The sequence below is a fragment of the Hipposideros armiger genome, unplaced genomic scaffold, assembly GCF_001890085.2.
Source record: "Hipposideros armiger isolate ML-2016 unplaced genomic scaffold, ASM189008v1 scaffold_918, whole genome shotgun sequence".
Classification (NCBI taxonomy): Eukaryota; Metazoa; Chordata; class Mammalia; order Chiroptera; family Hipposideridae; genus Hipposideros; species Hipposideros armiger.
The window spans coordinates 133,757-156,431 of NW_017732268.1; the positions used below are offsets into that span (position 1 = coordinate 133,757).

The 22,675-nt window shown below is 34.7% G+C and overlaps 1 protein-coding gene across 1 annotated transcript in view; it reads right to left on the bottom strand.

Moving 5' to 3' along the window:
- Window positions 1–22,675, bottom strand: part of SOS2 (SOS Ras/Rho guanine nucleotide exchange factor 2) — a 101,246-nt gene that overhangs the window by 66,143 nt on the left and 12,428 nt on the right. Inside the window, exons 2-5 of the mRNA XM_019630463.1 lie at window positions 13,544–13,669; window positions 10,990–11,121; window positions 8,594–8,758; window positions 757–960 (exon numbers count right to left, since the gene is read on the bottom strand). Of these exons, the coding sequence (XP_019486008.1) occupies window positions 757–960; window positions 8,594–8,758; window positions 10,990–11,121; window positions 13,544–13,669 (627 nt within the window). The remainder of the gene's footprint in view (window positions 1–756; window positions 961–8,593; window positions 8,759–10,989; window positions 11,122–13,543; window positions 13,670–22,675) is intronic.

Genomic DNA, 22,675 nt, shown 5'->3' on the forward strand with positions numbered 1-22,675 from the left:
CGGCCGTCCAGAAGCCGGCAACTGATCTGCCTCACCCGGGAAGAGCGCAATGATGGCGCCAACTTGGGCCAGTGAAGCAACATCCTACACAGCTAGACTGAAGAACAAAAGGATAGCAACTTGTCTGTTCCTCTTCCCCCAACTCCCCAGCGCTGTTCCCATCCCTTAATTCCCCAATAAAAATCTTAAAAAAATAATAATAAATAAATAAATTAAATAAAAAATAAAAAAGAGTATTTGTCTGTCTGGATTCTTTAGAGTTGATTTTAGAAGCCACGAAAGAAAAAGATGGACAAAGCTCCCTGGATCCCCATCCTACTCACCCCACTCCTACACTGTCTTCCAATAGAGAAGCTCTGCCTTTATGTGACATTCTGCATAAACTTTTATTCTTAAAAAGTTCCACTGTTAAAACTTTAAGCTACTATGTAAAAGTACCTACAAAAAGACAGGAAAAAGCATGTTTTTTCTACACCATACATGTTTTTCACCGTCTTCAAATGAATGATACAAATCTTAGATACTGCACAGCACAAAAAGATTTCATTCCAGTATAATCCCCCATTTCTCATTTTGTGTGTAATTTTCATTGTCATTAATTTATTTCATTTACATTAATATAGACACATATTTTAAAAACTACAAATAATACATAAATGAATATTTTTGTTTTGCATATAAAGTCACTATTTATGGTTTTAAGCTGCTATTTGACTGTTGGGGCTGACAGAATATCAAGTCCAAAAAGGTACTTACAGAAGGTTTAAACAGCTTTTTGTCAGAAAGAAAGGCTTCTCGAAACACTTTTATAATCATATTTAGTTCCCGTAGATACTGTCTTTCTTCTGCAATTTCAGTTCTAACGAGGTCATAGTAGTTTAATTCACCTGAAGAACTAGGTTCATCTTCACAGAGAGAAATCAAACCTATGTCATCCTGATCAAACATGTCCATCAAAACCTGAGAAATAAATCAATAATGCATAAACTTATTTTCCTTACTTTTATAAAACCACTTCAAAGTACTTGCGATTAAAACATTAAAAATGAGTCATATTATAGGCTAATATATATGAAAAAAATTCAAATCAAGAGAAATTGAAATGTTGAATGGGAAAAACAAATATTTCTGGAAATAAGATAAACCTAATAGTGAAATATATATATATATATATGTGTGTGTATGTATCACAAAAAAGAGCATAACTTTGGAGAACAATCCAAGCCAAAATACTAGTACAGCCACTTACTCATCTGTGATTACAGATGATTCTTTTAAAAGTCAGACTTCTTACATATAAAAGATGAAAGAATTCAATGAGGTAATGTACATAAAATACATACTATTATGTCTGGCAAATAGTAGGCACTCAAAATGGTAGTTGCTTATCCTACCTACTATAAGGATGGTTGTATGGATTTGGGTAGAGTTCAAAGGAGAAAAAATGAAATGATACTGTAGTAGAGGCACACAATAGGTTAAAAGTGTGATACTTTGATACATATTTACTATATCAACAACTGTTATTAAATTCATTTGTTAAAACCAAGCATCCCACAGATGCTTTAATTGCTAAAGCAACAATTTCCCCTTTCAGAAAATAGTAAAAGATTGCTACTACAGACTTATGTGAACCAACCCGTAAGAACTAGATGTCAATCAAAAGCAATAGGAAAAAGGTGACCATACTTTTTCGAATAAAAATAGTTAATAGAGAAAAATTGGACCTACCTAATTATATAGTCAAGACTGGCTGAAAACTACTTCCTTAAAGTTCAGGAAAAAAAGGCATAATCCCAAAAAGGAAGCTCCAAAAAGTAAAACAACTTCAAAGGGATAAGAGGAAATTCTGACAGCATATTGAGATATTAATTCATTCATTCTGAAATTGTTCTGATCTACTGATTACCAGAAATTGTGCCAGATGTTGGTAAAATACAGCAATGAACCAAATAAACAGGAACCCTGTCCTCCGGATCCTGTTGAATCAAACTCAGAACTATTTCTTAAATGTGGTACGTTTTTTCCGTCCCACTTCACGCTTTAGACTATTAAGCAATCACCATCTCTTATAAGGATACGCAAGTCCTGCAATATAAACTCCCTGCCACTGGTCTTGCCAGTCCCATTTCCAAAAATTTGTTCCTAAAACCAAATTTGTGTCATACCATACATAAAAATGATACTAGATTTCCTTGCCTTCAGCATAAAACGCTAATTTTGTAAGGATAAAGGCCGTTCACAATCTAACGCTAATCCATATCACTAGCCTCACTTGTGACACTCTGAAATCTCTCTCCTCCTCACTGCCCCCTCCATACAACCCACCTTCTTGCCACTGAACATTGTCAGCCCCAATTCTCAGCACTTCAGATCTCTGAACAACCCTCTGGGGCTGCACAGGGAATTAGTTGATGAAATCTGATTTTAAATATACATGCAAAAGAATGAAAGACATGACACAGGCTAGATCTGTCTTCCCCATCAGACATTTTTAAAGTAGTCTATACTTGCTTTCTTGAACGTCTTACTCTCATTCTCTTCTCAAGCCCATTACTCTACTCAAACTGTTCACTAATGACTTCCTGGAGTCTTCTTACTTGTTTTCTCTAGTTACTGATACAGTTGACAATTCTTTACTTCTTAAAACTTTTCCCCCTTGGCTTCTGATATATCATTCTGTCAGTGGGATCTCCTTCTCAACCACCCACCTTCTGCACCAGAGCTGCACGGTTCCGTTTTTGGAACTGTTGGTCACGCAACACCAAAGTCCTGAATGTAAATGCTATTAAGGGTCAGGCAGGTAGGTAACACTGTGATATACAAGAAGCAATAAAGATTGTGGCAAACTGGAAGGCGTGCGCACCTGAAGAGGAAGGGCATTGTTAAATGCCAGCTATTTGGTCAGGGTTTTGATTTTCTTTTTTTCAAGAAAAGTATGAGATTTAGATTTTTATGTAAAATTTTCAGGTTTGTAAATGTAGATGGCAAATAATTCAAAAATTTAAGGAACAAACCTGGAATCCCATTTACTAGCAGGTCACCAGTCTGACATGTCTGCTGTACTTTCTCCTAAGTGCTTATGCTCTTAGATGCTTTCCAATTACTCTGTAGATGATGACTCCTTAAATGTTTATCTCTAGCCTCAGCATCTCTCTGAACTCTGGACAAGTGTTATGAAAGGCTTGCTAGTTATCTCCCTGTCCGACCAAACCTATACATGTATACTCCACCTCAGAGTCACTAATAACACCACCACTTAATTGGTCATCATAATTTGTCATTAGACTTACCACTTCTGCTTTTATATCAAATCAGTCCCCAAATCCTGTTAACTGTAATTCAGAAATATTTCTTAAATCTGGTCAGTTCCTTGTATTCTGCTCTGTCTAGAATGTCTTCTTTTACTTCCTTTCCAACTATCACATTTATTTATATGACAAATACCTACCATTTTCATCACTTAGCTCAAACATAATTTTCTTTGTATAAGTAGCTTTTCCCACTCTCCCTCACTTTCCTCTCAGTCTTTCCCACTGGCTTCAGTCCTCCATTAGCAATCTTCTCTCTTTCCTACTTGTACTGAAATTTCTAAGAATTAAAACCATGATTTCATCTTAAAATCCACAGCATCTGACACACAGTAAATGCACAAAAGACTTGCTGAAAAAAATACATGTATTATTTATGTTTGCAAACTATTAGACTTAGAAAGAAGGCTAAAGCCCTAATGAATTAAGGATCAGAAAAAAAATGTTAAGACAATAAAAAGCATTTTTGGTCATGTTCATAAGACGGACAATAAAGAAGTACAGCCAATTATTGGAACAGGTGGAGTAATATTACCATGCATTAAAAAACAAAGACTTCAACTCTTACTACATTTAGGGTTAGAGAAGTAAAGTTCTTCAGAGCAGCTCTGTGCTCTTATTCTTTTGCCTTTCTTAAACATTAATTTTCCTCTTAAGCACATATGTTCTATTTTTCCAGTCTGAATATTATTTTCCTTAATAGTGACAAGCATAGTAGGGGTTGAGCTATACAATTCTTTCCTGTGATCGTCTAACTATTCTCAGCAATCTTTGATGTGACAGAATACCTCATATAGTGAAATGTTGCTTTTATTTTTAAATGTAAATAAAAAAGGTTGATTCCCAAAGTCCCTGTTTAGCAAATTATATTACTTTGACTGGCAACTTATACAGATCCCTAGAAATCAGTTATTCAAATAGTTTATTAAACAGATGGTTTGTGAGCTCTTGAAATGGAGATCACTAGAAAGTTTAAATTTACTAAGATCACACCCTGTCACACTATTCTCATTATTTCACTCACATGACTATACTCACAAATAGTCATCTTGATTTTAAGCTAAGCATACAACAGTCTCTTGAGACAAACAACAATCATTGTAGAAAAGGATGGGCAAACTATAGCCCACAGGCTATATCACACCCACTGCAATAGTTTTACTAAAACATAGCCCACACTCATTCATTCATTTATGGCCACCTTCCTGTAATAAAGGCAAAGACAAGTAGTTACAAGAGAGATTGTATGGCCCAGAATATCTACCCTTTGGTCCTTTATAGATAAAGTTTGTTGACGGTTAAGTTAGACAAGAGGTGAAACAGTAGCTGACTAGAAGACCATAATGGGAAAAAAAGTGGCAATTTATTCCTAGAAGGAAGCCTCTAATAACATGAGAAATCTCATTTCTTACATACTGGTTTTTCCAGTATTTTTAATAAATAATTCCAACTAAAACTAAGTTTCTCAGATTTGCAAACATTTAAAAAACCTGGCTAGGATATATCGAAAATGCTGAATGACAAAATTCTATTTTTGTAATATCTTGATATGCTGGAGCATAGTCTCAATAACAGTATGAAATGTTCTAGGAATAAATTTGACTTGAAACTTATAAAAGAAAATCAACAGCAAGTTGTAAGAAGTCAAAGAAAACAAACTGGAAGAATCAAAGACATAACATAATAGTACCTCATGTGAAAAGTCCTAGGGAGTTTTGACATCTGCAAACTCAATAAGTAAGCAGAGTGACATACATGTCAAAAACATTAATGCTGAAATTATAAAAGAATAACATAAAGAAGGAAGGCATTTCATCATAGTCTGTGTTAGACCAAATTTAGATTGTTGTCTTAGTTTTAGAAATCACAGGCTAAGAGCAATACAACAATGAGATCAGAAAATCATGTCACATGAAGGTTGTTTTTTAAAGTCTCAAAAGGTAGATCTAGTACATGAAAAAAGGCTTCAAATAACTAAATAACTTATTCTGAAAAAGTTCGTTCTTATTTAATGTAATTCAGAAGACAGAATTAATGAATGCAAGTTAATAGAGAAGTCAACTATAACTTTGTATGAGAAAGATATTTCACCTAATGAGAATTCTATAAAAATAGATGAAGTTTTTTAAGAAACGAGTTCCCTAGCCCAAACAAGCTATGTGATGATTTGTCAGTTGGTTGTGATAATTTGGTCTCTTGTAATTTTGAAACTGTTAATTATTTAGAATTTAATTGCTTCTGCCTCTAAAAAGAGTTATGGAAAAAGTGAACCTCAAATATAGTATGAAGTCTCTCCTTTCCATAGCTCCTCAAAAATTCTGTCCAAGGCTAATGGGTGGGGGAGGAAGGGGCAGCAAATAAGGTAGGAATCTCTGCAGGGTGACGGTGGGGAAAAACTGGGGTGGCCCATCCCAGGGTGACATTCTAAACAAGTCAGGAGGGTATCTGTAGTGAGGGGCACAACCTGACACAGTATGTTAGAGATCAACTAAGATAAGAGACTATCCATATGACAGGGCAGCTCTCAATGATGGGTGCTGGAGAAAGTGGTCCACAGAAGCAGTCCAACATGGGATTGTCAGAGGTTTGAGTGGGAGGGTAAGGAGAGTGTATAAAAAGGGAGGAAGGGTTTCTAAGCCAAAATAGAATTAAGGAGGGTGCCTACACCACTAGGGGAAGAGAGGCCTTCTGGGAGATTGAATACATAGAACTGATTAAATAAAATATATTAAGAAAAATGGGAGCCAAGTTTCTTACTATCAGAGAAGTGAGCTACAAATATGAAAAGGGGGAGCTAAAATGAACCTATGATATTGGATTTGGTTTGAAGAGATCTGTGAGATCTCATAAAAATAAGAATAAAATTTAGATGTATATGTGTATGTATGTGTGTGCGTGTATGTATGTCTGTGTGTGTGTGTATATATATATATATATATATATATATGTATATATATGTATATATGTGTGTGTGTGTGTGTATGTGTGTGTATGTATATATATCCCCTAACTCTAGCATCTAAGAGACCAGAGCAGTGACACTCAAATAGTAATAAGGTCATTTAGCACCCAGATCTTGGTTTCTAAATACCATTCTCCACTAAAAGAAAGCAAGATTTTTTAGAAAACAACTAATTCCAGGCTTGAGCAGCAGGTAAAGAACAAGTTGAACCTAGAACATCTTGTGTCAAAAGAGAGTGTTCAAAGAATGACAGGGACAGAGAAGCCAACTTGAAGGGGCTCTCACTGGTCAAATCTGGTGAAATTTGAGTATCAAACTAAATAATGAAGTAATGGATTATGACTGATTAAATAAAACATGAATCCAAGAGCCCATATTAAAATAAACAAATGAATAAATTTAAAGTATGATGAGGAACAAGATATTTACAGTCTCAAAATATTCCACAAAATATTTATTTGTAATTACAAAAGGGAAAAGAGTACTTCAAAGTAGAGAAGCTTGGCAGGCAACCCCTTAATTAAATGATCAAAGTGAATATCACCAATAATGGGACACATCGCAATTGTGTGCTATGGGAGCAAATGCAGTGAGAAGAGCACAGCATTGCTTCTATGATACTCCTTTCAGATCCATAACCTGAATCTAATCAAGAGAAAACACCAGAAAAAACCTAAAGTAAAGGGCATTTTAAACAACAATTGGTGTAATACTTAAAAGTGTCAAGGTTGGGTGATCAGTTAGCTCAGTTGGTTAGAGCGTGGTGCTGATAACACCAAAGTTGCCGGTTCAATCCCGGCATGGACCACTGTGAGCTGCGCCCTCCTTAAAAGAGTCAACTATGCCACTGTAGCATGAAAGCAATGTGCAACCAATGACCATGGCTGTTCCCCAATAAAAATAAAAAAAATTCTTTTTTAAAGTGTCAAGGTAATAAAAGTTAAGGAAAGAATGAGGAAATGTTTCAGTCTGAAGGAAAAGATTCATGACAACTAAATGCAATACATAATTCTGGACTGGATCATTTTGTTATAAAGGACATCATTGGGACAACTGGCAAAACTTGAATGGGGTCTGTGAGTTAGATGGTATAACATATCAATGTAAATTTCCTGGATTTTGACTGTCATACTGTGATTACGTAGGAGAATGTTTTTGTTTGTAGGACATAAAGCTATGTTGGCAACTTACTCTCAAGTGGTCTGGGCACAGGCAATTTTACTAAAAGTCTGAGATAAACACAAAGTAGTAAAAAAAAACACCCATGTAATCATAATTTTAGAAGTCAAAATAGAAATAAGGAATTTCTGTTGCTATGGATTTTAAGTGAAAAATCATTTTTGAGACTAGAGCACAGCACAGTGGCTCTCAATCATAACTGCTTATCAGAATCACCTGAGATGCTTTCCAAAAATTTGAAAATACTAACGCGTGGAGACCCAACTCAGGCCAAGTAAATGAAAATCTCTGGGGGTGAGACGCAGGCATGAGTGTTCTTTCAAAGCTTTCTGGTATGCGATCAAAGTAGAGAGCCACTGGCATGTGCCAGGTCCTGGGGGTCCTTCACCCTTAGAGGTCCAGTTGAGGTATCTTCTTTGTGAAATACTCCTCATCTCCCCTGCACCAGTGTTGATCATTTTCTCCACTACAGTGCTGACTTATTTGTTTAATAGTTTTAATTACATTGTGCTACTTATTTGTTTACAATATTTTTATTTCCCACTAAAATAAATTCTAACACAGGGATTGCTGACTGGCCCACAACAGGTACTCAAAAATGTTGATTTAAAAAGGAAGAAATAGAGGAACAGAAGTAGAAAGAGAAAAAAAGGAGGTGAGAAAAAAATACTCCATTTCTTCCCTCAGTAGCTTATAGCCAGGAAGAAAGAAGTGTAACAAAAAAATTATCAGAAGGAAGTAACTTTGGCATTGCAATGTCTTTTTCTCTCTACCTGTGTCCCATTGAACTATTCTATGAAACCAAAGTATGTTTTTCAAAATTACTTCAAAGTATCTAAATATTCTGTATATAGTCTCTTTCTAAAAATATAAAACTCAAAGTACTTTTCTTAAACTGGCTGGAGGCTTTGGATGTTTTCTCCTATAGGTAAAAGATGCTTGATAGAGAGAAGAGATTACCATCCTGTCACATGCTGAAAAACCTGGAAATATCAGAGTTATGTAAAGCCAGCATTTTTCTGTCTTTCAAATCCAGGAATTATAAAGATTACTAATGATGTATTTAAAAAGAGGGAGGTAGAAGTGACATATGCATAGTCACTACTATTCAAGTTAAATTTAAATACCTTTTAACACTTACCTTATCTGCACACATTGACACTTTAATGTCCTGCTGAGATATTTCATAATGTCGAATATTAAAAACATAATTACCAGCCAATTTCAAAATATCAGCTGAGATATACTCTAGGACAGCCACAATATATAAGGACACATGGTAGTCCACTTTGTACCCTAAAACTTCCTGTAGGAAAAAAATAAACAATTTAATTCTAAAAAATGGCACTGTAAGTACCAATAAAACACTTAAAAATTTCATTTAACATTCATATTTACAAAGAATTTTCTATAAACCAAATGTCTAAACTTTCTAGTACCATAGGATATCAAATGAGTTGTTGGTCCCAGTATCAGGGGCTTCTTTAAAAGAGACATCTAACCTAACAAATCTGCCTTTAGCATCAAATAAGAGATAGTTAATTATAATATACGACTAGAAATCTTGGGCTGGACTTCAATTAAAACCTCTTAATCAATACATTATCCAAAACCCATTTGACAAGTATTGTTATCTTCAAGAACCTTGCTTTAACCAATATCCCAAATTACAATGGTTTCTAGTGAGAGGATATGTGCATTGGGCAGGGGGAGGGGAGGGAGTGTCTTGAAATTGCTACCAAAGGGTATTCAAATCCATGTACATCAAGTATTTTCTATAGATTAAATAATATTCCATAGTCTACTTTCCAATGTACATAAAAATATCTGTGGGCCGGCTGAGTGGCGCGTTGGTTAAGGGCTGGCTTGGGAAGCCAGCTCTGAGCAGCAGGGCCCCAGTTCAGATTTCACATGAGGGCCAGTGACACTGCACCCTATACAGCTAAGATGGTGAACGATAGCTCGACCTGGAGCTGGGCTATCATGAGTTGCTGGCGATGGCATAGGCTGCAGCCCCTGCTGCAGTGGGCTGCCATGAGCTGCCATGAGCAGCCATCCAACGGCCGGCGAGCAACTGCCTCAGCTGGGAAGAGCGCAATGATAATAACATCATAGGCCAGTGAAGCGACGTCCTCCACAACTAGACTGAAGAACAAAAGGACAGCAACTTGTCTGTTCCCCTCCCCCAATTCCTCAATAAAATCTTTAAAAAAGAAAGCTACTGTGAGTTCAGAACTGGTTTTTTTTGTTTGTTTTTTTTCTTCAAGCTGAGCCATCCTGCCACCTGTTGGCAGCTCAATGGCTGCTCAGCTCGGGCCGGGCATCGAACCACTATTGCTCAGAGCTCGCACTCTTGAGGGAGCTCTTAACCCACTAAGCCACTCAGCCGGCCCTTTCAACAGACATTTTTCTTTTTTTTTTTTAGCTGAGCCATCCTGCTACCTGTTGGCAGCTCACCGACAACTCAGTTCGGGCTGGGCATCGAACTGCTGTTGCTCAGAGCTCACACTCTTGCATGAGCTCTTAACCAACTGAGCCACTCGGCCAGCCCAGAACTGTTTTTAAATTAATCTATTTATCACAGATATTTTTTTGGTTTTTTAAAAAGATTTTATTGGGGAATTGGGGGAGGGGAACAGCATTAGGGAATCGGGGAAGGGGAACAGACAAGTTGCTGTCCTTTTGTTCTTTAGTCTAACTGTGGAGGATGGCTCAATGGCTCATGCTGGTATTATCACTGTGCTCTTCCCAGGTGAGGCAGATCAGTCGCCGGTCACCGGATGGCCGCTCACTGCAGCTCCCGGCAGCCCACACCAGCTGCCAGCCACTCACAGCAGGCCACGGCAGCTCACTGCAGCCCCGCTGCAGCCGGCGGCCCATGGCAGCGCAGGTCCAGCCACCGTTGACTATCTTAGCTGCAGAGGGCGTAGCATCACCGGCTCTAATGTGGGGTCCGAACCAGGGCCCTGCTGCTCAGAGCTGGCATTCCAAGCCAACTCCTAACCAATGGGCCAATCGGCTGGCCCAGAACTCACACTAGCTTTTGACATGTATTTTCTTAATCAAGAAAAGGCTGAAAATCAGTTGGGGTAGTAGTCATTAGAAGATGTCACAAAGATGCATTAGTGTTTATCATTAACTTAATATTATTTGAAAGACAATATGATTTTATCAAAGTATATTTTATTTTGTACACATATTAACAAATACATACCGTATTTCCCCATGTATAAGACATACCCTTTTCCGAAAACTTTGGGGTCTAAAAACTGGGTGCGTCTTATACAGTGGTTGTATGAGCACAAAAACAAGCGCGAAAAAAGTGGGAAATGCAAGTAAAAAAAACTACAACCACTGTATAAGACACACCCAGTTTTTAGACCCCAAATTTTTCGGAAAAGGGTGCGTCTTATACGTGGGGAAATACGGTTAAGTGCACATATACAATAACATAGACCATGCTATATAAATATTATATGCACCAATATTATATAAAGTATTATTTGTTATTAAGAACTTCCCTAATGTTTGTTTTACCTTCAGTGAAGGATGGATTTTGTCCACAGGCAGTAAGAGAGGATTTCTTCGTTTTCGTTTCTCTATAGCAGACTGTGCATCAGCAATAGCCCATTTATCAATTGGATGAGGAAAGGTCTTTTGAACTCGTTCCTGTTCAGATCATAGCAGTACTATTGTTAACAGAAGTGGTCATAAATAGAAGATTTTTACAAAATTAAACTTTATCTCCATCTTTAAACCTAGCAGATAATAGTAACATAAAATTTTGATTCCTGTAATAAGTAAAATTAAAAAAAAAAAAGTTCAGCAGGACTATCAAGATTTTTCCACCTAATTCCCATGGGTGAAGAAAAAGGTGAAATTTTAAACAGAAAGCTTTAAGTATAAGCATAATTAAAATGGAACTGAGAAAAAGAAAAAGTAATAATATTAGAAGAGATTATAGCTAGCATGAAATAACTATCAGTGATTTTACAGTAAGGTTTCTAGGGTTAAAATTGTTTACCTAGCAGAAGTTGTTAACTCATTATTAATAATTATTATGCAGTCACTCTCCTTTTGCTAATGTCAGAGCTTCAAATATAGAGGACAGTTTTAAAAAGATGGCATGTACCTCTTATAGGATCGAGTGGGTGGTGGAGCTCAGAATGGCTTAAGGAAATACACCTCTTGGCAAAAACAAAAAATCCAAGCCTTTTAGGTTACTATTATGGTTCATCTAATCCTAGTGATTGGCATGAATAATGAGAAGTAATAATGGTGGAATTAAACACCAATTTAGAATTTCCTACTTTTAAAATTATATTCTTAGCTTTTAGCACATTTAGATACTGAAAAGTATGCTTTTATTATGTTTATTTAATGTCTAATTCTGACAGCAGAAAATAGGGAAACAAATGCTTTAATTCTCAGAGTTCCTAAAAGCTTAATAGCTTAATTATTCCAAATTAAGATTTTCCTTCATACTGGAAGTTGTTGTATTATAAACAATTTTCAAAAGAGAGGTGATGTAAACAGTATTGTGCAAAATTAATTTATGAAAGGTATTTCTAAAAAATCTAAAAATACACCCATGAAACCAAGCCACACATATTTTAGGTGTGTACGTGTGTGTGTGTGTGTATTTGTGTGTGTGTGTATGTCAGTATGTGTGTAGTAATCAATCAATCAATCAATCAATATCCTTAAGATTTATACTAATCCCTTATTGAGGTAATATTTATATGCAGTAAAATGCGCAGATCTGAAGTGTACAATTCAATGAGTTTGGAAAAATGCTTACACGTGTGCAACCATCACCCTAATCAAGACATAGAACATTTCTACCATCTCAATCTCCACCCCTCACAGGCAGCCACCCACCATCCTGACGTCTATCACCATTAATTTTACCTGTTTCTGAATTTCATCTAAGTGGTAACACACAATATGTACTCTCTGGGGTCTGGTTTTTTTTGCTCTATGTAATGTCTGTGTATTGAAGCTATGTTACTACATGTATCAATAGTTTGTTCTATATTATTGTGGAGTAGTATTCCATTTTATGAATCAACTAAAATTTGTTTACCCACTTTCTTGTTGATGTAATTTTGAGTTGTTTTCAATTTTTGGTTATTATGAATAAAATTGCTTGGATATTCATGTATAAGTCTTTTTTTGAACATATATTTTTTATTTCTCTATTTTTATTTCTGTGTGTATACTTACACCTAGGAGTAAATCTGCTGGGTCATAGGCTAGATATATATTTAACTTTATATGAAACTGGCAAAAAATTTTCCAAAGTGGTTATACAATTTTACACTCCCACTACTAGTAATGTAAAGAATTCTAGGTGCTCTCATCTCATCAGCAATTGGTGTTATGTCTTTAATTTTATCCCATTGAGTGAACGTGAATTGGTATCTCATTATGATTTTAACTGCTATTTCTCTGATGACTTATGAACTTGAGCACCTTTTCATGCATAATTGGCCATTAGCAAATATTCCTTTGATGAAATGTCTGTTCAAGACTTTTGCCCGTTTGGGTGAGCAGGGTGGTTGTTTTTTTATTATTGATTTGTAGGAGTTTTTAACATATTCTGGATATAAGCCCTTTGTAAGGACAACATATTGCAAACATTTTCTCCTAGTCTGCGACTTACCTTTTTTTTTCATTAATTTTAGTTGTTAATGTTTACTGCATTTGAGTCCTCAGTAAAAAAAAATAAAATTTGCTTAACCCCAGGTAATGAATATATTCTCCTGCATTTTCTTTTAGAAACTTTATAGTTTCAGCTTTTATGCTTAAGACCATGATCCATCTTGAATTAATTTTTGTGTGAGATAAGTTTAAGGGTTTTCTGCCCCATAAATTTATCCAGTTGTTCTCGCACATTTTTTGCTAAAAAATTTTCCTTTCCCCACTGCACTGCCTTGATACCTTTATTGAAAATGAACTAAGTGTATATATCCCATATGATTTCAATGGTTTTAGTTTCCACAATAATTTAGAATGATATATATTTAGATTCAAAAATTAATTTGTACAGTGGTTCAGTGACTTTTTGAAATAACAAAATAGTTTTTACCTCCACATCTTGGACAGTCCTTGGTTGTGCCATGCATAATTTATTAAGCAGCTGAAAAATCAGCTCTTCAATATAGTAGAGAGACTCTTCAGTAGCTGAGAGATTGGGGTGTACTTGCTCCTGAACCTTTAAAAATAAAGTTCTCAGTTGACATACAGGCAAAATAGTATTTACTGAACAAATGTCAGAGAATCTTATATATAATTAATATTTTACCAAAATGGTTACTCAAATACAGACATAAAACACAAAAAAAAGCAAAAAAAAAAGCACCTGTATTTGTTGGTCTCTGTAAACTTTTCTTAACCCACAGTGCAGTGGTTCTTAAACTTTTTTGGATCCTATGAAAATCTTTTGGCCCCTCTCCTCCTTACCACTCAAAAAGCATATATACATAAAATATTCTATACAATTTCATAGAAATCATATATATATATAGAAATCATATATATATATATATAAATCATACACACGTACACACACACACACACACACACACACACACACACACCCTGAAGTTAACTAATATAGCTACTAAAATTCTATGAACAGGGGCATCTGAATAACCATACTACTTTACAAATTATAGAGCTGCTCTAGGAAGAAGTAGATGCTAATCAGTTTCCTTTTACAATGGTATAGGCTCCTGATTATTGTCACATAGCTGTGCTGAGCCTTTTTTGTTGTTAAGTTTCTTAAATTCAGAACCTAGTAATCTATCCTAAAAAATAATCTAGTCAAAATGGATATGAGGAATAATAAGGTAAAAGATAGTACCTACCATATAGCAGATGTCATGTAAATATTTGTTGAAAGAATGACTGAGAGAAGTACTATTGTAACTTTATGCCATGGTATTAGGAGGATATAAGTGCCACTGACATAAAAAATGGATATTTTAAAGTCTCATGGTTATTTAGAAAAACTGATTCAGTAATTAAAAACCTTCCCACAAAAAAACAGGATGAAGGTGACCACTTAATCTAACTTCTCAAAATTTAACATAACATTGTTCATTACAGCCTCTTGCAACTTTTAAGTCCATAAAGTCTTTGGGTGACGTCCCTTTTTTCATTCCTAGTATTATTTATGTGTTCATTATTTTTCTTGACAAGTCTTTCAGAGGTTTATTAATTTTATTAATCTTTTCAAGAACCAACTTTTGGCTTTGTTGATCCTATTTTATGTTTGTTGTATCTTTCATTTATATCGGCTTCACATTCATTTTTTCTTCTGCTTTTTTTTTTTTAGTTCTTTTTTCTAATGTCTTGAGATGGATACCTGGTCATTATTTTTCAATCTCTATTCTTTTGTAATATGTATATTTTCCCTAAGAACTACTTTTGTAAAAATACCACAGATTCTGATATGAAATACTTTTGTAGTCACCCATTTCAAAATTGCTTCTAATTTTCACTATGGTATCTTCTTTGACATTTAGAATTCAGAAGTATATTTCTTAATTTCTAAACATAGGGGATTTTTTTAAGTTATGTTTTTTATTTTTAGAATCACACATTGTGGTCAAAACAAACTTTCTATGATTTCAATTTTCTGAAATTTGTTAAGACTTGCTTGTACAGCTCATTACATGGGCCTAGATGACTTCACTGACAAACCCATCAAACATTTAAGGAAGAAATGCAACAATCTTAAGCAAACTATCCCAGAAGACAGAAAAAAAACAAGATACACTTCCCAACTTATTTTAAAAGCAGCCTTGATATGAAAACTCAAAAGAAATATGCAATTTATAGGCCTTTATAAATACACAATATGACTATGTTGAGTTTATCCCAGGAATGTAAAGTTGGTTTAATGTTGGAAAATCAAGCGAAGTAATTCACCATGTTAACAGGTCAAAAGAGAAAAATAATAAGATCATCACAATAGATGTGGTAAAATTATCTAAAAATATTCAATATTCATTCATAATGAAATCTCTTAATAAACTTCCTTAATTTGATAAAGTATATCTATTAAAAAGCTACAATAAATATCATAGTTAATGGTTAAACACTGAAAGCTTTCCTTCTGAGATCAGGTAAAAGGCAAGGATAATTTTATCATTCCTATTCCACATTGTACTGGAGGTCCTAGCTAATGCAGTACAGCAAGAAAAAGAAATAAAATTATAAGAATTAGAAAGAAACAAACAAATTTGTAGATGATTTCATTGCCCACTATGACAGTTAATTTTATGTGTCAATTTCTGGGCCACAGGGTGCCCAGATATTTGGCTAGACATTTTTTCTGAGTGTGTCTGGAAGAGTGTTTCCAGAAGAGATTAACATTTGAATCAGTAGACTGAGTAAAGCAGATTGCCCTCCCCAGTGTGAGTGGACCTCATGCAATCCATTGAAAGCCTAAACAGAATAAAGGCTGAATAAGAAATAAGTTTTCCTCTTTGCCCAGGTCTTTGACCTGGGACTTCAGTCTTCTCCTGCCTTTGGACTAGCACTTGGACTAGAACTATACCCGCAGCTCTCCTGGATCTTCCCCTTATTGACTGCAGATCTGGGATTTCTCCGCCTACATGAGTATGAGTATGAGTGTGAGTGTGAGTGTGAGTGTGAGTGTGTGTGTGTGTGTGTGTGTGAGAGAGAGAGAGAGAGAGAGAGAGAGAGAGAGAGAGAGAGAGACAGAGAGAGGGAGAGGGAGAGTGTGTGTGTGTGTTTCTGTTTCTCTGGAGACCCCAGACTAATACATCCATGAAGGAAAGTCAAAATATTGTACAGATAAATTATTTGAACTCATAAAAAATAAAATTTTATTCTATGTAACAGCATCAAAGTTAGAAAATAAAATTTAAAACTAATATTATTTACAACAGAATAAAAAATTTATCATGTAGCTTGGAATAAATATTACAAAAGTATAAGACCCCTAGGGCAAAAACTATAGACTCAGGGAAAGATTAAAAATGCAAATAAATGAATTATAATACCATTTTCATGAATTATTAGACTTAGTATTGTAAATATATGAATTCTCCTCAAACTGATCCAGGGAGTTACTAAAACCACAGTCAAAACCAAACAGGTTGCTTTGCTGAAATTGACAAGATAATTTCAAAACTTATATAGAAATGAAAACAGCTAAGAAAATCAGTCACATACTCTTAAACAAGTACAAATACTTCCTCCAATTGTTACTGTGATTTATTACAAAGCTACAGTAATAAGAATATGGTACTGGTGTAATGACAGACAGACAGATGAATGGAACATAAAACAGTAAGAAACAAGTCCACAGATTTACAACAAAAGTGGTACAACAGAGAGCATCGGGGGAGGGAGGAGTATTGTGGGAAGGCAGGGGAAGTGAATTAATAGTGAACAACTAGATACCCTTATGGAGAAGGATAAAACAACTCGTATTCATGCTTTACACAAAAATCAATTCTAGTTGGATTTTAGACCTATTAAATAGACCTAATAAAGTTCTGGGCATATAAAACTAGATAATATTTTCATGACCTCATGATAGGAAAGGATTTCTTAAACAGGACACAAAAATTACTACCCATAAGTAGATAGATAAACTTAACACATTAAAATTTTAAAATCATGTTCATCAAAAGACACCTTAAAGGAAGTAAAAAGGCAAAGATCTATGTTAACACATAAAACAAAAGGGCTTATATCCAGAATTTATAAAGAACTCCTAAATATTCAAAAGGAAAAAAAAGATAAAAATGCCAAATTAAAAAATAAGCAAAAACACTTATAAACTAGCATTTCACAAAAGGAGAAATTCAAATGGACAATAAACGTAAAAAGGTGTTCTAGCTCTTTAGTAATCGGGAAATGCAAGTTAAATCACAATGAAACTTACCAGACAACTAAATTAGTAAGTCTCATAATACTAAATATTGGTGATTACGTGGAACAATGGGAACTCTCACACACTGCCACCGAGTACAAAATGGATCCACTGCTTCAGAAAACTCTGCCATAATCTATTACAGTTCAATATATGCATACCCTATAACCTGGCAATTCCACTACTGGATATATATATACTGGGGGTGCCAAAAAAGTGTATACAAGTGGACACTTTGGTCAGTGTTGCTCAAGCAGTAGTTCGCCGTAATCAGAAGTGTCTGGACGCTGATGGTAACCACTTTGAGCACCTCTTGTAATTGCAGAAGTCAAACGTGACTTGTGTTCATCTTTTGCTATCGGTATATATTGAGTATTATAATTTTAATACAGTTCTCCTTTCTTAAAATGTGTATACATTTTTTGGCACCCTCTGTATATATCTTTTAGAGTTATACAGTCCAATATAATAGACACTAATCACACGTGGCTATTGATAACCTGAAATGTAGCTCCACTCAACTAAGATGGGCTGTAATAGCAAAATACATATCAGATGTTAAAGATTTATTTTTTTAAAAAAGAGTGTCAAGTATCTCAATAATTTTTAAACTGATTACATGCTGAAATGATTAAATTTATTGGGTTAAATATATTAAAATCAATTTCATCTGTTTCTTCTTACTTTTAAATATGGCTATGAGAAAAATTTTAATTACATATGTGGCTTATATTTATTTCTATTGAACAGCACTACTTTAAAGAAATAAGCACACACATTTACCAGAAGACCTGTATAAGAAGGCTCATAAGTAACATTAGTAATACCCCCAAACTAAAAAGAAACTCAAAAATCTATCTAGAGAAGAGATACATTGTGGCATATTCATACAATGGAATATATATACAGCGCGCGTGCGCGCGCGCACACACACACACACACACACACACACACACACAGAGTAACTATAGCTACATAAAATGTGGATATATCTTCAAAATAATATTGACAGAAAGCCAGATATAAAGAATAGATGCAATGGGATTCCATTCACAAAGTTCAAGATGAGAAAAAAAATAAACTGTAGTATTTAGGGACACATGTTTAAATGGTAAAACTATAAAGAAAAGCAAGGTAGTTACCTTTTGGAGAGTTCTATTGAGAAAAGTGTTAACAATGAGCTATTTCTAACCTGGGTGATGGTTAAATTGTATCTTTATGTATTATTCATTTTATAGTTGTGTGTTATATCCTTCACCATAGATATGGTTTTAAAAAGAGAATCCTCTAGCAAACAGAAAATCAAGGGGAGATATTATTAATAAGTTAAGTCAAAAGGGCTCTCCTAGTCCCCAGCTCAATGAGTGAAACTAAAATGTCAGAACATTGGAGACAAACAGAATATCCTACATGCTTCGGGTGAAGGGAGGAAGTAGGTCATATACAAACAAAAAGACATTAGACTAACTCCAGACTTCAACAGTAATATGTACTAGAAGCTAGAAGGCAATGATTTCCAACCTAGAATAAGATCCTAACAAACTATCAAATGTCACAGTAAAATGAAAACGTGCTCAGACAAAACAAGGTCAAAAATTTTATCTCCCACATACCCGTTTTCTCATTAAGCTTCTACAACTTGAACCACACCAAAACAAGAGTATAAATCAAGAGAAAAATATAGGTTAAGGGAAACAAAGGAACCAGTACAGAAGACCAAAGGAACACTCAGGATGAAGCGAAGAGAAATTATAAGATGACAACTGTACAGCAGGCATAAGGGTCATCAGTTCAAATTGGAGCCGATCAGAAGCTCTGGGAGAAAATGCCAAGAAGATGAAATTGATAAGAGTATCTAATGCATCTAAAAATCTTGAAAGGATATTTAAACAACTGCTACAGATTTTGAGCTTGAATTAATTACATAGAAAACGACACAAACAAGAAAACATTAACTCCAATAAAAGTAAAAGGTTATGTAGAAAAGAAAAAGTGGTTTAACTATCCAATAGCATCTAAAGTCATAATAAAGGTCAACTTTTATTATTATTATTATTATTATTTGTTTTGTTTTTTTATTAAATTATTTAAAGGTCAACTTTTAATACTGATCTAACCAAAATTAAGATATAACCATGGGGTTGGTGGAAGGCAGGAAGGAAGTATGTATGTGTTATAAGGTATGTGTGGTTGAAAGAAGAAATGCATATGAGTATTAAAGAATATTAAATCCTTACCTTCCATGCTGGGAAGCCAACAGATAATGTCCAAAACAGAAAAATCAAGAAGTGGCAATATGAGCACTTTTTTCCCTTAGTGATATGGATTACTGAAATGAATCACTTTGAAAAATAAAAGTGATTGTCTCTAGGAAGCAAAAAATTTTGTAAATAGGAGGTACTGCTATTTTTCTATGACAAGTCTTATAGAACTAGTTATCGTTTTATTTGCATGAATAATGTTGACACAATACAAATTAATTTATAAAAAAACATAATCTGAAGAGGGAAAGTGGGAAGGAAGAAGGACACATGAAACTGGAGACAATAAGTAAAGACAATTTTTTGAAGAGGTTTGGATAAGAAGAGTTTAAGTAAGGCAGTTGGAAATTCATACAGGACCAACATCCAAAAAGCCAGGCTTTATATTTTTTATAAATTCAAAATAGATTTGGGAGATATTTCCTCTTACATCTTGCACTTTAACATGACAAGAGGAAACTTTACATTTTACTATATGTTTTTATTAGATCAATATAACAAAAAACGATTTTCCTTTTTGATACAAAACAAACATGTATATTGGAAGTTCAGCAGTGGAGTTCATAAGCTGTTTCCTATAACATTCTTCCATAAAAGCCAAGGGCCGTACTCTGAAAATGTCCATGAAAACTAAGATAATGTCTAACTTGGGTGGACTTTTTTTTTTCCTATGATTATGATTTTAGTAAATAATCTGCCAAGCAACTTCAACATTGAACATCAAAGTTTCTTATGCCAAACTTCTTGAAGTAATTGCAAAACTGAAAATCATAAAAACACACGTTAAAATCCCATACACAAATACTAATAGGACATCAAGATGACGATGAAAAATAACCATACTTTGCACTTTAATAGTATTTACTATCTCAGCACCCTAAGAGACAACAAACAAAATGACCACATCAGAATAAACTCACCTATCATATTTCTCTGAAAGACTAGTCAGAAAAAGAGCAATTAAAATAATTTTCAGTCTTTAACAGTAGATTAACAAGTCAGACCTGTATTTTAGTTACATCATATTTTCAAATTGCCAGAAGGTATTTCCTTATACATACACTGTAAACAGAATAGTCATACTACAGATCCAGGCATAGACATACATAAAAGCATTAAACTTTAAATTATTTTTACCCTGATAAACACTAGATTTCACAAGTTTCAGAATGTTATTTCATAATTCATATTTTTCAGTCCTCCATATTCATAATCAAATAAAAATTCCTGCTAGTGTACGTCTTCAATCAACTAACATTTGAGTTTCTGGTACAATGTGGAAATAAATTCCTTTGGCTACACAGCCTGACTGACATTTATTTATGCCAAATTCTTCATTCCATTGCCATGATTTCTGCAAGGATGCAAATATTAAGAATACTGGAAGTTTTGTTTGTTATGACTTAAAATTCGTTTTAAAAAGAGAAAACAAGGGTTTCTTTTAATAGAAATTGACAAGCTGATTCTAAAATTTGTAGAGAAATACAAAGAACCTAGATTAGCCAAAGCAATCTTGAGAAAGAAAAAAGAAAAAAAAAAAAGGAAAAAACAAATTCCATTCTAAAGATATATGCTAACAACTACAGAATATTGCTGATAGAAATTTAAAAGACCTAAATAAATGAAAAGATTTACATTGTGGGCTGGAAGACTCAATGTGGTTAAGATGTCAGTTCCTCTCAAATGATCTATAAATTCCACATAATCCCCATCAAAATTCCAGCAGTTTTGTTTTTTAGAAATTGATATGCAGATTTCAAAATTCTTATGGAAATACAAGTCATAGAATGATCAAAACAACTCTGAAAAAGAACAAAGTTGCAGAGCTAAAACTGCCTGATCTGAAGAAGTTTTATAAAGCTACAATAATCGAAACAGGATGGTATTGATGTAAAAAGACATGCAGAAAGATCAATGAAACAGAGAATCCAGAAATAAAGCCATACATATGTACTCAAATGATTTCTGATAAAGGCACAAAGGCCTTTAGGAAAGGAAAAAGGACAGTCTTTTTAATAAGTGGTGGCAGAACAACCAGATAACCATATGCAAAAAAAGCCAAATATAACATATACAAAATTCTCATCATATATAAAAATTAACTAAAATAGATGATAGATCTAAATGCAAAACCTAGAACTATAAAACTTCTAGAAGAAAAAAATACAGAAGAAAAATTCTGTAGCCCAGGGTTAACTAAAGATTTCTTAGATGTTACACTAAAGCAAATGGATAAACTGGACTTCATAAAAATTTTAAACTTTTGCTCTTCAAAAAATAGTATTAAGAGAATAAAAAGACCAACTACAGACTATAAGAAAATCCTTGTATATGTCTGATAAAGGATTTGTACTCAGACATATAAAGAACTCTCAAAACTCAACTAAGAAAACAACTCAACAAAAATGGGCAAAAGATTTGAACACTTCACCAAAGACGACATATGGATGGCAAGAACACGAAAGATGCTCAACATCATTATTCAGGGAAATGCAAATTAAAACCACAACAAGATACGAGTACACACCTATTAGAATGGCTAAAATTAAATTAAATAGCAAGTGTTGGTAGGAAGAATTTGAATTCTCATATATTGCTGGTAGGAATATAAAACCATACAACAGTTTGAATGGAAAACAGTTTGATAGTTACTTAAAAAGTTAAACAGAGCCGGCCGAGTGGCACAGTGGTTAACAGCTGGCTTGGGACGCCACAGAGCCCCGGTTGGGATCCCACATATGAGGGCCAGTGACACTGCCCTCCACAGCTAAGATGCTGAACAACAGCTCAACCTGGAGCTGGGCTGCCGTGAGTCGCCTGCAACGGCGGCTAGGCTGCAGCCCCTGTGGCAGTGGGTTGCCATGGGCTACCGTGTGTAGCCAGCAGCCAGCGTGAGCGGCCAGCAGCCACGGTGAGTGGCCGTCCAGAAGCTGGCGACTGATCTGCCTTGCCCGGGAAGAGCGCAATGATGGTGCCAACTTTGGGCCAGTGAAGCAAAGTCCTCCACAACTAGACTGAAGAACTAAAGGACAGCAACTTGTCTGTT